The sequence below is a fragment of the Bison bison genome, unplaced genomic scaffold (assembly GCF_000754665.1).
Source record: "Bison bison bison isolate TAMUID 2011002044 unplaced genomic scaffold, Bison_UMD1.0 scf7180017864310, whole genome shotgun sequence".
Classification (NCBI taxonomy): domain Eukaryota; kingdom Metazoa; phylum Chordata; class Mammalia; order Artiodactyla; family Bovidae; genus Bison; species Bison bison.
Window position 1 is genome coordinate 2,630,799 of NW_011494882.1, and position 18,258 is coordinate 2,649,056.

Consider the following 18,258-nt stretch of genomic DNA (forward strand, 5'->3'; position numbering starts at 1 on the left):
ATGCTTAACTTGCTGTCAGAGAACATTGATGGCAGTGCCAGGATGTGTCAGTGATTGCTCGTTTATTGGGAAATATTTGACCTGAAAGTGAGATTCTCCATAGACATTTTATCTTGATTTGCTTGTATTTCTCTTGAAATGGTAATATTAAATATTTGCTTTTTCATATGGTAATTTTGTTAATTCCTAAAGGATGTTTACAAGTTTACATGATCACCTGCCCTTCAAGCTGTCAACACTCTGCATGCTGGTGCTTTTAGGAGGTGCTATCTTATCTGTATTAAGGTGGTTCTTAGCTGATACTTTCAAAACAAGTGTACATATTAATATTTATTAAAAAGAGCTCTTAGGAAACTGGTACAGCTTTGGCCTTAATATCTTATGTTTGAAAGTACCTCTGTTCGTTGTGTGTATAACTTTTGACTCATTCCTCCTACCAGTTTACTTCAGGATTTACTTGTTTGTTATTTTAGGAGTACAAATATTTTAAATCCTTTCCTTTAATTTTTGTGTCTATGTGTGTTTGCTTGTGTATGTGTACAGTTGTGTTTCTTTGTTAATCTCTCATTTACTTTTTCCTTAATACTCAAGAAAAGTTCTCATTTTTCTGTGTCAGCTTTTCTCCACTTCCTCTCACTACTAAAATGAGGATAAAAGCTCTGGTTTTCAGATCCTGCTTGTAGGAATAGTCAGAGGAGTAACATTTTAGTAGAACTTCATATTTGAAAGATGTTTTTAGATATTTAAAACATCTGGAAAACAGTAATTTCACAGTGTCCTTTAAAACCGTGCTGTGTGAGTCTTCAGCTGCGCGTGTGGCAGTGGTGCCTGCTCTGGGTACAGCTTACCATTCTTGCTCTTTCCCTGCCTTCCACAGGGTATTAGACATGTGGACCACTTTGGGTTCATCTGCCGTGAGTCTTCCGGAGGTGGAGGCTTTCATTTCGTCTGTTATGTGTTTCAGTGCACAAATGAAGCTCTGGTAAGTGAGAAGGGGCTCTTCTTACCTTGAAATCTCGTCTACAGGGGATGTCAGCCTCACTGATTTCTTTACATAGCAAAACTATGTGGCTTCACTGACAAATTACTTGGTTTTCATTATACTTTTGTGACTATTTAATAACCAGTTAATATACACTTGAGACTTACTTGGGTGCACATTTTCAATGTTCATCATGCTTAAAGACCTGCTCACTTTCACCCTCTGCTTTAGCATCTTTCAAAAGTCATTTTGGACTTTTGATCAGAAGAGTTGGTTTTCGTTCAGTATTTAATTTGCATCTAGTTTTTACCTTCTCTCCTTGAAAAGCCTTGAGCATTTGTAGTGTTTCTAGACTATGTATAATCCTAGTGGTTCTTAATGATTATTATCCATTAACCTGTGACTAACAGTCCAGAAGAATCTTAAGTACTGGGTCTTTCCACAGAGTCCTGAAATCTCTGCCAGATCATTTTAAATGGACTTTCTGCTCTCTGTCGTCTCTGATCAGGTGGATGAGATCATGATGACCTTGAAGCAGGCCTTCACGGTGGCTGCTGTGCAGCAGACAGCCAAGGCGCCAGCCCAGCTGTGTGAGGGCTGCCCCCTGCAGGGCCTGCACAAGCTCTGCGAGCGGATCGAGGGTGAGCCGGGGCGGGGTGGGGTGGGCAGGAGTTCAGGGTCCTGGGCAAATTCGTTGGAAGGTTCTGTCCCACGGAGGCCAATGTTAGTTACAGGGGTCATGGATGGATGTCCTCTGTATATCAGGTGCTACCATCTCCCCTCGAGGGGCCCGGAGGAGGGTGGAGGAGTTAGAGGAACAGAGGGCACAAGACGAGTTGCGCTGTTAATCATGGTGGGGTGAGTGTCCAGTTGGCTGCCAAGGAGGGATCTAGTAAGATGAGAGGTAAGAATTACCACTGAGTGAGCCGATTGCATGGCTTCCCTGGTGGCTCACTGCAGCTCTCCTGCAATGCAGGAAACCCAGGTTTGATCCCTGGGTAGGAAAGATCCCCTGGAGAAGGAAATGGAAACCTGCTCTAGTATTCTTGCCTGGGAAATCCCATGGACAGAGGAGCCTGGTGAGCTGCATTCTGTGGGGTTGCAGAGTTGGACACGCAAAGAGTCCGTTACAAGGTCAATGATAGCTTCTTCCAGAGCAGTTTTAATGGTGAGGAATGGCCAGAGGGCAGGTTGCAGTTGAGGAGCCAGTGAGAAAGAGCACAGGAAGTATTGCTCCAAGTTTTTCTAGGAATTTGGCTTGGGGAGAAACTGCAATAAATGTTATGATTTCCATGCTTAAGATATGCCTGGCACTGTACTGTTTTCTTTAACATGTATTATCATCCATTTAATCCTCACCACTTTGTGGAAGGAAAAGGGATTACTGCACATTTGAGGGATAAGCAAACCGACTTTCTGGGGCTTGGGGATGATAACCATCCTGATGGATGTGAAGTGGTATCTGATTTCCCTTTTTAAAGACAAATTGACATGATCTTAAGGTCTTCAAGGTTCACTTGCTGACATTCCAGTGCTGTTTAAAATGGATCAAAATGATTAACATTTTCAATCATGTTTTCCTAGTTGTTCCTCTTTGCTGACATGATACAAAATATATCTGGGAACAAGGAAAGTTGTGCTTTAACAAGAGATCCCATCTGAGGGCATCACTAGTTCTTTCCTTAGTGGTTGTGAGATAAGGTAAACGATGACGGCAGTGTCCCCTATGAGCTTGTTAAGAAGCCTGCAGTGACTTCGGCCTTGAAGATAAAGCAGATTCTGACCTGCAGGAGCTGGAAGGGTTCCAGAGTTCCACTTGACAAATCTTTCTTTGGTCTGGCTTAGCTTTCAGAGAGCTATACCTGAAAAGTTTAATTATGGTAGGGATTTTGCTGCTGTAGTTTCAGAGTGATTATTTAATTCATCTTTTTACTGGATAAGATCCAAGCAAAGCAGAAAGCTATGCTAATGTAAAAACATCCATTAACTAGCACAATTAGAAGACTGGGGAGGGTACGTTTTGCCTACGTGATGGGAAGCACTTCTAAAGCATCGATGGCACATTATTACAGCCGTCCTTAGTAAGGGAGATGCTGATTATTTTATGGATAGTTAGTTTCAGGTTCTTACATTTTGCTAGATTGCATCCCTACCCAGGGATCCAACCCAGTTCTCCCGCATTGCAGGCAGATTCTTTACCATCTGAGCTACCAGGGAATCCCCAAGGAGAATGAAATCGTTCATTAAAGCTCATTGTATGTACCCATAACAGTGGTTCTAATAGGAAGTTATGATCTGGCCAAGAACATCATAAACAGTGGAGAGGAACAATGAATGACATGGCCACAAAAAGAAAAACTTAAAGACTGTTTTCTTAATCAACTGATGTAGTTAATATGCTCTGGAATCCATAAAGTAGAATAAATAGACTGTACTTGTGGGTGCCATTGGACACTTAAAACACATAAGAGGGGCAGCTGTACAGATTCTGTGTTTGGACTCTCTACAACTGCTAGTATTTATATAGCATTTTGCTTATTTTAAAGTTTAGAGGAACATTTTGGGAATTCTGGCATAAATTACACTTTCACTAAAAAGAAAAAGTTGAACTGAGGTTTCCTTTTGCTCTCCAAGTAAATTTGCCTTCGGCAAAGCATAAAACTATTCATCAGTGCTCCCTTTAATAAGAGCCTTTTCTGGCGGCCAGCATGAAGGCAGACTGACTTGCTGCCCTTCTCTCCTGTTAAACCTTTGGCATCACGTGGGGAATGCTGCCTTCTTGCTGCAGAAACCCCCAGGAGCGGCTGAAAGTGTTGAGAAGCCCCACGGAGGGTGCATAGTGGAGAGTAGGCATGGAGGCTGGAGGATCAGCTATGATTTGAGATGGGGAAGAAAGGACTTAATGAATTGAGAGCTCCTGAAGGCAAGAATAGACCTGTCTACGGATCTCTGCATACCTGCTGAATATAAAGAGTGGACTGTATTGTATGATTTCACCTGAGATTGTTAGAAGTATGTATAATAAGCCTAACTCTTCTTGAGGTTTTTCTCCGTATGTGAATGTTTCATCAAACAGTACAAATGTGTCCGCGAGAGGATGCTTGGACGGTATCATTGACATCCAGATGCAGGGAGGATTTTTATTTAATGACTTCTGAGTGCTAATTTTGCTCATAACTGTAAACAGTGTTTTGATTCAGCCTGTAAGGAGTTAGTGCAGTGAAGGCATCGCTGTTTCCCTGGCTGGTGTGACCTGACAGCTTGCCAGAGGAGTAGCTGAATAAACTGTGCTCTGACAAATCGAGCTGTCCTCTCTGCACCTTTAATCACTTCTCTCTTTTAAATTGAAGAATAGTTGACTTCCAATATTATTAGTGTCTGTGTGCAACGTGGTGATTCAGTATTTTTGTATCTTCTGTACCACACAGTGTCATCATAACATTATTGACTGCATTCCCTTTACCATACATCACATCCCTGTGACTTATTTATATTATAACGTGTAGTTTAATCCGCTGGTACATCTTAGTCCCCTTCACTTATTTTGCCCTTCCCTTCTGCCCTACGGCCACTAGCTTGTTCTTTGTGAGTCTATTTGTGTCTTGTTATATTTGTGTTTTAGATTCCACATATAAGTGAAAATCTGCCGTACTTGTCTTTTTCTGCCTGACTTATTTCACTGAGCAGTTCACTTTGGTATTGAAGTCACCGGGGTCAGGTGACTTGACTGTGTGTGGATTAAGGGAGGCAGTGGAGTGTTCTGGAGTGGTCTCTGGAGGCAGATCAATGTGGGTCAGATTCTCACTCTGTCCCTTACGTAGCTGATGACATTGGACAAAGTATTTGACTTGATTGTGCCTCAGTTTCTTCACCTATGGACCTTGGGATTACTGTATATAGTGCCCACTTTCAGGATTATGTTGAGGGTTAGATGAGATTGTGCAGTGTTCCGTAAAGTGGCACAGCAGTCATTAAAAAAAATACTGGCTTTTATTTTTATGGTGGCCGTTTAGGGTTTTCTTGGCCAAAAAAAAGGTGGTGGGGGAGTACCTCTGGAAGGACTTCTAGAAGCTGCAGTGGTTTGAGCTGGGGCAGTGGCCTTGCCACTGCTTGCTGAGAAGGGTGGGGCCCCTGCCTTCTGTGGCAGGGAGAGCAGGGAGTGCTGGCTCTGGGACAGACAGGCTTGGCTGCTAATTGGCCTCCTGACCTGTCAGTTGCCTGGCTTCTCTGGACCTCGGCAAACTCATCTGTAAAACAGAAGCCTGATTTCCAAGTCCCTGTTCTTGATTTCCGAGATGCGCATCTGGCCATCCTCATTATGAGGATAAATCTGGCCTAGAGCCTGGCCCAGCGGCTCACCCTCAGGAGGAAATGGGCTGGCGAGTGGATAGGGACAGTGAAGTGAAAGTGAAGTCGCTCAGTCATATCTGACTCTTTGCAACCCCATAGGCTGTAGCCCACCAAGTTCCCTGCTTGAGGAGAGGAGTGGGTTGCCATTTCCTTCTCCAGGGGAGATTGTCTAGTTTACATATAAACACTCATGAGGTTTTATCATTTTCTGAGGACAGTGTTCCAGTTGTGTGCGATATTTTAACATGGAGTAGTGGTAGAAAGAAAAATGATTTGGAGCCACATGAGGCTGAGGTAAGAGTCCAGTGTGTTGGACTTCGGGAGTCTTGTGAGCTCTCTGGGTCTCAGTTTTCTTAAACTGTAAAATGGGGCTAACCAAGCCCTCTTCGTCAGGTGGTTCTAGTATAAAATGAAATGATACACACCTGACATTTAAGTGGGCGTCTAGCACATGAGGGCTCAATCAAAAACTGTTACTTGTTGTCAGTGTCCTCATCACTGACATTGTTATTGATTAGAATTTCCATAAGACCTCCGATGCCTAGAGAGGGAGGGAAGGCATGTAAGAGAGGGAGTGGGAATGGAAGGTGTTAACTCTACCTCCTGACTGTTGCGGAGTGTGTTCTCAGGTCTCTCTTTTTTCTTAATAGGAATGAATTCTTCCAAAACCAAACTAGAACTCCAGAAGCACCTGACAACATTAACTAATCAGGAGCAAGCAACTATTTTTGAGGAGGTTCAGGTACAGTACTGGTTTTTAATTTCCAGAAAGGGGGTGGGGCAGAAAAAGGCATCTTCTCTGTGGAATGTTATCATAAAAAATAGCAAAGCAGACCTGTTGGAGCCCTGAGGAAGTGGGCCTGAGTTCCTCTTGGTTTGAGCTTTAACAGTCTCGGGACAAGGGCAAGGTCAGTATTGCAGACTCCTGTGAGAACTTGGCTTTCGTGTGAAAACTACTAACCCAGGGGAGTGCTCTCTTAAGGAATGAGAGGAAGGAAATTATAAAGTAGAATGAGCCTCAGCCTGGGATACAGAGGACCCTGGACTTTGGTCCCTGAGCACTGCTTTCCCCAGAGACTTATGCCAGCTCCGTTCCACTCAGGATTTCAGACCTCAGTGTGGGAATCTTAAGGATATAACATTTTGTACATGAACTTGAACATAAGTTTCCCTCCTCGCTCTTTTTTTTTTCAGTTTTGAAAATACATTTAAATGTTGCCTACACTATATAGTATATCAAATCTAAACATAAAAGCAAAATATAGGGCAAAACCCAAGCTCATTGGTTTCCTGCTTTAACCCTGGAAACTCGCTCTCATCCTTGCATTTAGATGCATGTATCTCAGGGAGACCACGCTCTGTGTGCTGGTCTGCCTGTAGTCCGTTCATTATGAATCTTTGATGAGCTCATCAAAAATGTCATGTCTGCTTTTGCAAAGGGACGTTTTCTGTGGTTTCCTGTGGTTTTTCTCGGGAGGCGATCACAGCAGAACAAAGCATAAGTGTCTTGTGAGGAGAGTGGCGGGGGCTTTGCACATAGAGGGGTCTTCAAACAAAGCAAGAAGGCCATTAAGTCTAGGTTGTCAGTTTTCTCTTCCTCCTCACTGGGGAAAAGGCTACAGACAGGACCCATGATCTGTTTTCTGTTAAGAGTGAGAAATTAAAGAATTGTCTTTTTCTTTTTAATCACATGTTCTCAGTTCTCCTTTCCTTGGTCTTCTGCAGTAAAATTAGAGTTTGAATTTTATAAATAGCTTAGAATGTTATTTTCACAATTATCAGTTGTTCTTAAATTTTCTTGTGTTCTTCTGAATCGAGGCACTACTTAATTTTCTTAAAGGATCTTTAGAGTTCTAAGTACACAGTATTCTCAGACAGACTTAATGTGATTGGTACTTAGAATTCTTAAATAGATGGACAATTTGCTTCTGATTGATAATGCATTTGTGATGGGAGCTGGGGCCTTTTTGCTGGCTTACTTTGTTGTAGTGCCATCAAGTCTCTTTAGCAAGCATAGAGGATTCATTCCTTCCCTAATGTGACTTTGCTTTCTTTTTCATTTAGACAGCACTGTGTAACTTTCCCCCAAACAGTGTGGTGAATCAGGGAAGGTAACACCCCAGCTATTGTTCTGCAGCAGTGACAGGTTCCTGATAGATGTGGTTCTGAGGTTCTCTTTGATGCATGTGAGTTAGAGATACTCCAATATATTATAACAAAGAGACTTTAGAGAAAATTAGGGACAGAAGTTTGCTTCAAAAAATTCATTCAGTTAATATACTGGGATCCCTATGTGTTGTTGTAGCAGGTTCTGTAATTTTTGATTAAAGACCAAAAAGAAGTCATATTGTTCATTGGCTTTGCATAACCAGCTTGTAGTTTGTCCTTCACCCTTGTAGGTGTAGCTCTTCTTTGAATAATACACACTTCACATGGATCTCGTCTTCTGATGGCTTATTGATAGTCTTGTTATTTCCTCAATGACTGTTTTTGTTTTATATAAAATATTATATAAACCAAGTCACTAGTTTCTTTTTAGGTAGTAGTGCCTGCTAATGCATTTGAAAATCATGCATTTTGAATGGATCATAAGGAAAAAGTGGCTTTGCAGTGTCATGAGACCTCTTATAAATAGAATGGTTAATATTTTTCCTTTCAGTTTTTTCTGCAGAAAAGTTGTTTCTGAGGAATTCTCCAAGGGCAAGTCTTTATAAACAAATGTAATTACTATTGAAATAATTGTACTTAAAGCATACACTGGGCTTCCCCGGTGGCTCAGATGGTAAAGAATCTGCCTGCAGTGTGGGAGACCTGGATTCAATCCCTGGATTGAGAAGATCCCGTGGAGGAAGTCATGGCAACCCACTCCAGTGTTCTTGCTTGGAGAATCTCTATGGGCGGGGAGGAGCCTGGTGGGCTATAGTCCACAGGGTCGCAAAGAGTTGGACACGACTGAGCAACTAAGCACAAAGCTTACATATTCATTGTTTTTGTAAGTAAATGTTTCATGGGGAAATAAAAGTGCAACCCAAGTGGAACCATAAAGGAAAATAAATTAATTACTATGCAAATGATGCTGAGGTTTATCACTGCTGCCAACAAGCTGGCTTTGACTCTGAGCTCTGAGAGGAGGCCTTGGTGCCAGATGGGCATGTGGATGTGCTAACCCTTCTCTAAGAGAACTCATGACACTGCAGAGCCACTTTTTTTTTTATTTATGACCTTTTTGAAATGTACAGTTTCCAAACACGTCTAAGTGGACATGTGAGAAGCCTCCCTCCTGGCAGGATCTGGCTCTGTCCTTGTGCTGGCCGGCTGTGCTGAGTCCACGTCGGTTGTCCTGGGGAGAAGTTGCTTTCAAGCTGAATAGGGCTAGTAAAGAAAATGCCTCAGATGTCAAATTCTCTTCATCTGATTGAGTGTATTTCAAGGAATGACTTAATACTCAACTGAGTAGGTAAACCAAATAGATGTATACTCAATAAATGCTGATAATGAATTAAATAACATGACATGACTTTACAAGTTAAAGATTAATAGCTAGAGGAGCTTTTTTCCCCCTCTTGAACAGAATATATAGGGACTTAGGTGGATTTTTCCACAGTTTTAAAATTATTTGTATAAGATTTCATTATAATTTTTTAAAAAGATGTCGTTGTCCAACTAAGCATTTTAAGTAGACTCCTCAGAAGACCATAGACCTTCTCAGCATGCTGGTATTCGTAGACAGTGTTGGAAACTGACTCTCATATTGCTTTTATAACTGGTTTATAGCCCCACGTCTCATAGAAAGGAGGTTAAAAACATATAACAAAATTGGCTTTGTTACTTTTAACAGGCAATTGTTTTGTATTGTTCTTTCTTAAAAAATTAACTAATGATAGAAAAGCATACAAATCAGTGGTGTGTAGGTCAATGAAATAAATTTTCTTTGAGGTATAGTTGATGTATAATAGTACTTGAGTTTCAGGTGTACAATGTAGTGATTCACAGTTTTTAAAGGTTTATAGATATTACATACATAATGCATATATATATAAGTAATATAATATATAATTATATGTTGTATATAATTATACCTCAGTTTTTAAAGGTTTATAGTTATTACATACAATATATAATCATATATGCTATATAATTATATATTATACATAATATATAGTATATCAGTTTTAAAGGTTTATAGTTATTATATATAGTAAATATATTTAACAACTTTATTATAAAATTTTGACTGTATTTCAGTGAATTTTTATAAGATGAATACACCTTGCAGCAACACACAGGTTAGGAAATAGAGCATTTCCAGCCTCAGAGCCGCACCTTGGTCCTGCCCCAGGTAACCGGCATCCTGATTCTTGACCTGACCATAGGTTAACTTTGAATAAGCAAGTTAATTTTGACTGCAAAGCGATATTATCCAACTTGATTCCCCATTAGTTTCCTTAGACCTGTCTCTCGGACTCATGAATGTTTATGAGATTAAGTCACCTACAGGACATAATGATTTTCCCCTTTGGAGAATGGTGAAGTTCCCTGGGAGGCATTCAAGGGACTTCACTCAATGGAAGGGTAGCCCGTAGTCACGTTTCAGTTATTGTAAGGAAGCGTTTATTTCTTGACCTCGTGTGACACCACAGACACGATCTTCTCAGCCTTAGTGTCTTTCCCCCCGTGGTGTTTAATGAGCTCCGTGGTGCGGTGTCTCGCTGGCCTGTGTCTCGCATAGGCCAGCAGCTGTGGGAGTACACTGTGCTCGATTTAGTCTCATTTTCTGTCCATTCCAGTAGTTTCTTTCATGTGTATATTGAGGAAAAGAGAATGTACTAATAATGCTCCTCTCTTACTGCTGCATTCTTGGGCAATTTTGATATTGAAAATAATCAATTGTGAAGAATTTTCTCCAAGGAAAATACAGATTTTCTTGTGAGAGTGCCCAAAAGTTTCACTGAAGATTAGGAAAAGAAAGAATGGGTCAGCTCTCGAGTACCTGCTCAGAGGCTTCGTAATTCCCGTCTGCTTCTCTTTCTTGCAGTTTTTTTTTTCTAAATAGACTTATTTTTTAGAGTAGTTTTACAGAAAAAGTGGGTGGAAATACAGAGAGTTCCCATAAAACTTCTCATGCCCCTTCCCCCTCCTCAAGCCAGTTTTTCCTATTAATGACTTGTCTTAGAGTGGTACCTTTATGACAATTGAGCCAGTATTGACATGGTAACTGAAGTCTGTAGTTTACTTCAGGGTTAATTCTTCTGATCATTTACTACCATTTCCTTGAGTGGCAGGAACACTTATTTTAGATGATCTTTGCATTTAAGGGAGGGAATGTTAGAAGGTGTGGGTTAGGTGTTACCTCTGCTCTCTTTCTAGCCTATGACACAGGGTAAACTTGTTCCTTAGCTGGGCTGCTCAGAACAGCCTTGATTCAGCCTCAGATGCTTGTGTAGTTGATCTGCTTATTATACACCCAGACTTGGTTTTAAAGGGCAAGCTAGAGGGTTGGGGTAGGGAGAGAGAAGAAGCAGGGCAGTGGAAAACTGTCATTATATATATATAAAAGTTTATAAACTGCAGGCTTTGTGTATCTCCGGAGTAATTCAGTTTTGTATGCTTCATATTCAGGGAAAATAATTGAATACATTAAATTAGATGGTCTTCTAAATACGAACTCTGGTATTTCAAGTCCAAAGAGTCTGGGAGCTGGAGGAGACCTTGGAGTGTATTGCATGCATAATCTTCATTTGAACAGACAGAGAGGCTGAGCTTAAATGAGTTTCCTTTGATCCCTTTTCCGGGCAGCACCTTGAACCTACATGACCTGATTTCTAGATCAGTGTGTTTTGCCACTACCTTGCCCGAAAAATAAAAGGAGTGCAAAGAATTTTTAAAATACGAGAAAAAAAAAGTTGAGTCTGTGCCATGAAATTTTGTGTGCAAGTGTATGCCTTTTGGGGCTCCCAGAAAATGCTTCCTGATGAACATGTTTGATATGTGAAAGGAGCCATGACCCTGCATCAGTTGCTATTTTCCTTTCTACTTCCCTAAGCGTAAGAGTTTATAAATGTGCAGGCATCATGGCTCTTGTCCTTTTCTGATGTTTTTAAGAGTATTTATTAAATATTTTAACTATGCCTCTATCTGATGTGAAATGTTTGTTTTAGGTATAAGGACATCAGAGGTCAGAAGCCAAATCTGGCCCACTGGCTTCATTGTTTCTTTTTAAAAATTATCTTCACTTTTAGGATCATTGGTGCCCCCTAGTGAGATGATTGGGTAAAAGCACTGGTCGATGGTGGAAGCTAGCATTTTCAAATGAATGGTTTAGCAGTCTTGGTGACAATTAAAAATTAATGTAAAATATTCTCTTTTTTTTAACCTTAAGAAATTGAGACCAAGAAATGAGCAACGAGAGAATGAATTGATTATTTCTTTCCTGAGATGTTTATATGAAGAGAAGCAGAAAGTTCACATCCATATTGGGGAGATAAAACAGGTATGGCATTTTTTCTCTTTGTCTGATTTCACCAGGACACTCTGTAGAACAGAGTCTTGGGGATTTTCTGAAGCTTTGAAACCTCTTTTCCTCCCTGCAATTTATTTTCACTTGTTACACATGTAGGGAAAATTTGGAAATGTGTAGATAGTGCTTGGAAAAGGTGAGGCGAGTTTCTGTCTGTGTCATCGTGGTGGCGGCAGAGTGGTCTTCTGACACGGGACTAGAGTAGGGCATCGAGTGAATGCCGCAACCTGAATGAGCTCCTTGAGCTGCAAGGAGCCAGGCCTATCATCTCACCTTTCTCCCTGATAAAATGAGGGTGACATTGTACAGCTTCTTTCACAATTACATACAGTGCCTGGAAATTCTTTCTACTAAAAATGCAGTGTGGATGTAAGATAGCACTACTGATAAATCGCATACAGTATTAGCCTGGTTTATATGCTGTTCAGATACAGAGCTTCTGTTTTACTTAGCATACTGGGGGTGTGGAGTTGGAAAAAAAAAAAGGATATTTTTTATATTCATCCTTGTTGTTGCATAAATCAGTAGTATGTTCCTTTTTACTCCATTGCATCAGCAGCGCAGTTTGTTTCTCCATTCTCCTTTTGATGGACGCCAAAGTTAACTTTAGGTGCTGGTTATTGTGAACAAGGCTGCTGGTGGATACTCTGTGACACCCCTGGATGGTGGGTTCTGAGCTGAGAACTTCATCCTAGCTTCAGAATTTAAACCTTGGCTCCAAATGTTCTTGCTTAGAGTTCACCCCTCAGTCTTGGCATGGGCGGTATGGGGACTGCAGTACAAGTCACTCTGGAGCCCCAAAGAAGAAGCTTATCCAAAAACCAGCATCAGCTTCAAAGGAGAAACTTCTAGATGCTTAGTTTAAAATAAACAAGGACTGTGTTATTTTCTAAATGTGAACTATTTTCCAAAGATTGTATTTTCAGATTACATTTGAATTATGGTGATAGACATAGAAAAGAACCTTTTTAGACTGTAGAGGAGACTAGAAGAAGCATTGAATTAAGTATACAGAGATTTTTATGGCTTGGTTTATAAAAAGAAAACCACAGTGTAGTTTTTCTTCTGTCTCTGAAGGATCTTCTACATGCTGCCAGTCTTTTAGCCAGTATTTTCTTTATGTACCAAAATTATTCAAACTGCTTCTCCTTTGTGAAAACTTTGGTTGAAAGCAAGTCTTCAACTTCTTAGGAGTAAACTGGTGTTGAGTCAAATGCAAGCCCCTGTGGGTTCTTTGTGGGTAATTCTCTTAGCTCTAGAGACTGACTTGAGCCTGGATGGGTTCTAATTCTTGGTAAATGATTGCACAGGACCAAACTGTGACTAATAACACATTCACCCAGGATATATAATTTTTTGAGTGAATGCCAGAGCCTGTGCTCGTTATTGTTCTTCTCAACACCTGCAAAATGTTAACTTAGCCAAAGCTAGGGGTGGTATGAAGGCTTTTAAGGTATTAATCTGCACACTTTTCTGTATGCTTGAAATATATAACAACAAAGGATAGTTGGTGTTTAGAGTAATAGAGGATGCGGTTGTGTGTTTTTCTAACAAAATCATCATCTAGCAGGAAGCATTCAGGTAAGAATCCATAGAAGAAACAGTTTAATCTAGAGAATTTTATTTATTTATTTTGTTTGTTTGTTTGGTAAGCATAGCTCTAATAAGTAAGACTAAATTTGATTTTGTGATTGACAGACTTTTATGTTGTCATTTCATGTTATGGTCAGTTAAGGGAGAGACTGGGTTGCAGAGGACAGTGAATGATGAGATGATGGAAACCATAGGAGAGAGGAAAAAGAACCCTGTTGGGGGGGATGAAGAGATTATTGTAGGCAGGATGGATTCTTCAGTTGATTAGATTTTTTTTGTCTCACCCTCTGAATCACCCCCAAAAGTAAGCTGTTACTTTAATCTGAAAAGCTAATCATAGTCCCCTTTGTACTGGAAGCTGTGCCCATTGTTTTACATGCTTTACCTGTTTTAATCTCATAACAAAGTCCTATGATTAGATCTTGAGGTTGGTTTCAATTTACAGAAGAGGAAATTGTGGCTCAGAGAAAGTAACTTGCACAATCCCATAGCTAGTGAATGACATGTCTCTGATCCATCTGCAGAGCCTGAGCTCTAAACTCTTTGTGAACTGATTGGTTTCTAAGTGCTTTTCCCTGTTTTGTTTGGAGTGGGTAGTGCAACTCTTTGAGGCAAAGTTATTTCCCAGACTTGCAGTCATGTCACCAAGGAGCAGATGAAGTCACAGAAAGAATATGACCTAGGATCAAAAAGATGCATCCTAGAAATTTTTCAGTCCTTTAAAAAGGAAGGAAAGGAGGAGGGAAGGAAGACCTAAGTGGCTTAACTTTCAATTGTTTCACTTTTTAGACGTCACAGATTGCAGCAGAGAATATTGGAAGCGAATTACCATCAAGTGCCACTCGATTTAGGCTAGATATGCTGAAAAACAAAGCGAAGAGGTCTTTAACAGAATCTTTAGAAAGTATTTTGTCTCGGGTAAGTGACATAATTCCTCCTAATTTCAGTTAAATCCCTTTTTGAGAGAGCATGAAATTTAGTTCTTTGCTTTCATTCCATCAGTGTTCATCATAGAGTATAGAAGTGTAAAGCCTTGTTCGTGTCTTCTCAGTGTTAGAAAAATGTTATCTACCCTTAAAATTCAGTTTATAACTTAGAGTTAAAAAATTCTCTGCTCTTTTGTATTATATTCAATTGGAATTTTTGGTTCCCAGAGGAATGTTATTTGTTGGCCGGTCCCTGTAAAGAGCATGGGTTAGATACACTGAGGTGTGGGTTCCGGTCTCCCTATCGTCACTAGGTACAGTTTAAAAACTGTCTATGTTAGCTGCTGTTGTTATGTGTCTGGAACTGTTTATAGCAGGATCTGCAAACCATGGCCCTTGGGGATCAAATGCCATTCACCTCCTGGTTGTTTTTGTGTGTGTGGGGTGGGGGGGGGATCTTAGTTCCCCAACAGAGAAGGCAGTGGCACCCCACTCCAGTTCTCTTCCCTTGTCCATGGAAAATCCCATGGACAGAGGAGCCTGGAAGGCTACATACAGTCCATGGGGTTGCAAAGAGTCGGACACAACCAAGAGACTTCACTTTCACTTTTCACTTTCATGCATTGGAGAAGGAAATAGCAACCCACTCCAGTGTTCTTGCCTGGAGAATCCCAAGGACGGGGAAGCCTGGTGGGCTGCTGTCTGTGGGGTCGCACAGAGTCGGACATGACTGAAGTGACTTAGCAGCAGCAGCAGCAGTTCCCCAACCAGGAATCGAACCTGAGCCCCACTACATTGTAAGGGCAGAGTCTTAACCACTGGACCGCTATAAAGTCCCCTACTTCCTGCTTTTGTAAATAAAGTTTTATTGCAACACAGCTACCTATTGTCTCAGGATACTTTTCTGCAGAGTTGAGTCATTGCCATGGATACCACATGGTCCATAAAGCCTAAGAGGTTACTAATCTGGCACTTTACAGAAAAAATTTGTGACTGGGAGCTCTACAGGAAGAAACATATGGAAGAACATATATACCAATCTGGGAGTTCTTTAACAAATGTCTCAAAAGTTTCACACCTTTCTGGAACTTTCAGTATCTTCTTATGGTTCTCTTTTATTTCACAAAGCACTCCAATTGAAACTTTTTTTGTTAAATTTTATTTTGTGCGAAGATGTTTCTGAGAATTATACAGCATCCTTACAGATCATTAAAAGCGGTTCATTTACAAAACTGGAGTTGGAGTGGGCCTGCCTTTGAGAGCTCCCAAACGGAGAGATTGTGGTTTGCGTGTCCTAGGCTGGCAGTTCACCATGCTGTGTGACTCAGAGGAGAGTTGTTGAGTGTGCACACTCAGCGCTTGCTTTTCTTCTAGATGCACTGTCTCCTCTCCTGCCCATCATTCCTGTCAAATGACTAATCTTCAGGGTGCTTTGGAATGTTTAGGTTGGTTTAAAAAAACAAAAAACAAAAAAAGAAATGTTGATTGTCTTAATGCACATATATGCTCAGCAGCATTTCTCAGATGTACTTTTCTGAGCTTATTAAATAGACTAGATTGCTTCTAGCAAATGTCTTTGCAAAAGCCTCAGGAGTCATAACTTGACGGCTTTTGTTTCCATAGGGTAATAAAGCCAGAGGCCTTCAGGAACACTCAGCCAGTTTGGATCTGGACAGCTCCGTGTCTAGCATGTTCAGTAACACCAGCAAAGTAAGCACGTTTCTTCTTATATGACACCCTGAAGAAACCAACAAATGGGTCTTGCTCGTCTCCTCTACACAGGGCCTATCAGAAGGAACCAGAGAAGCCTCACAGCTGCCATCAGGAAACTTTTGGTGCTTCCAGACTTCATGATGCAGGTGGAAGGCTGGTCGTGCAGATCTACTCTGACACACAAGTTGTGCTTAGTGAAGCAGAAGGCTCTGCCATAGCAAAGAGCTAAACGCACAATTTCAGGCCACTGAGATCTAGTTAATCACAACGCAATCAGTGGATTTCTTTCTTTAGTAGATTTTCCAATGAAATCTGAATGAAATACATTAAAAATAATTTAAATTGGGAAAACCTCAAACATGAGCTTATGAATTTTGAGAAGTATGCAGCTTAAATTCTTGTGTCCTTTAGCTGACTCTGTGATTATCATTAAGCATCACGATTTTTGTAAATAAGCCTCACCCTTCCATGTCTGCCACCAAGCACAGCTTTGTGATGATAAGCAAGCCAACCGCTCTTTTTGGTAACAAACCTGTGTCTATGATGTCGCTGTTTTCATTTTTTGCCTTTTAAACACACAAACAGTGCACTGGGACAACCCAGAGGGATGGTATGGGGAGGGAGGAGGGAGGAGGGTTCAGGATGGGGAACACATGTATACCTGTGGGGGATTCATATTGATATTTGGCAAAACTAATACAATTATGTAAAGTTTAAAAATAAAATAAAATTAAACACACACACAAACATACTTAATCCTGGTTAGCTCACCTTTTTAACCACCAGCAAAGTGGATTTCGGGTTTTATGCTGGGGAGGGCAGAGTGCCCTGGAATGGGAAGAGGAGGAGTTGTTGTGGAGGCCAGCCCCTTACCACAGGAATCAAAGTTGCCTTGAGCTCCCCTTTGGGCATGTGGCTTTCCAAGTTTTTAGACCATAACAACATTGTGAAATGGTTCACAAACACACGTACATACATGCTCACACATAAAATTAAAATTTTACAAAACAATATTTACTGTAAACAGTGTATGATACATACTGGTATTTTCTGTTGTTTTAAAAAGTTTATGGCAAACTGCTAAATTGGTATCACTATGTTCTTTGAACATCCATTGACCTTTCAGGTGTCATATGAAGCTAAAGGGTAACTCTTTCACATAATTTGGAGGGATGTTAATGAGAATTGAGATGAATAGGTTTTCATGGTGGATTGTCTTAGACACATTTTTAAACCTTTAAAGAATCTTTGTAACTGTAGAGTCCTAAAGAATGAAAAATTTACATTACAGTTAGAGTGATTAACATTTCATAAGGTATTGGGAGTTAAGCTTTTTAAATCTAATTTCTGTTACATTAAGTGCTTTTAACCTCTCTCCTTAATAAACATAAATTTAATTAAAAAAATTAAAATCCTTAATGCCTCTTATTTAAGAGGCATTCAGTTACAGGTCAGATGAACAGATGGAATTTAGATTCTCCAGTCCACCATTTGATGCATTCGCTCTTTTCATGTTGACTTATTCATCCCTTCTAGCAATTTCAGTAGGGACAAGCTGGTATACTTCTTATTTTGTACTTTTTGATTTGAGAAAAATATATCCCCGCTTCCCCCTCACCATTACCCCCTTGGCCACATCCTGGGCATGCAATGCTAAGTGTGAGTGGTGATAGTTCATTCCTTTGAAAAAGTATGCGTCCTGAGAGCCTATGATATTAAAATATTGTGAGTCCTAACAAATGTTTGAGGACTCACTCAGGAAATTCACTGAGTGCCTAATAAAATAATAACTTATATTTACATAACATTTTACAGTGGACAAGTACTTTTGGTTGTATTATCTTGCTTAATCCTGAAACCCAGTGAGATAAATTTTCACTGTACCCTTTCACAGATGAGGAAATTGAAGTGCAGGAAAAAGTTAAGTGATTTTCCCTGAATCATGTCAATAAGTGCCTAGAGAGAGATTTTCCATATCTAAAAATAATGTGGGATGTAATTTTAAACACTCAAGATTACCCAGTTAAATCCAAACATTAGCTCAAATTCAGAGAGTTTTAAACATGTATGAACACCCTTGGCCCAGATAAAGAAGTTGATTTGTTTAAACAGTGCAGACAGGTTACACAGCACTCACTAGACCTGTTATAGGCAGTAGGGAAGAGCTTTGTTTTCTG

At 40.3% G+C, this 18,258-nt stretch overlaps 1 protein-coding gene across 5 annotated transcripts in view; it reads left to right on the forward strand.

Moving 5' to 3' along the window:
- TBC1D1 (TBC1 (tre-2/USP6, BUB2, cdc16) domain family, member 1) overlaps positions 1-18,258 on the forward strand; it is a 227,872-nt gene that overhangs the window by 116,982 nt on the left and 92,632 nt on the right. For all 5 annotated transcript variants that reach the window (XM_010852415.1, XM_010852416.1, XM_010852418.1 and 2 more), the window contains 6 exons: positions 878-982; positions 1,491-1,623; positions 5,983-6,074; positions 11,712-11,822; positions 14,232-14,360; positions 15,992-16,078. In XM_010852415.1, the coding sequence (XP_010850717.1) occupies positions 878-982; positions 1,491-1,623; positions 5,983-6,074; positions 11,712-11,822; positions 14,232-14,360; positions 15,992-16,078 (657 nt within the window). The remainder of the gene's footprint in view (positions 1-877; positions 983-1,490; positions 1,624-5,982; positions 6,075-11,711; positions 11,823-14,231; positions 14,361-15,991; positions 16,079-18,258) is intronic.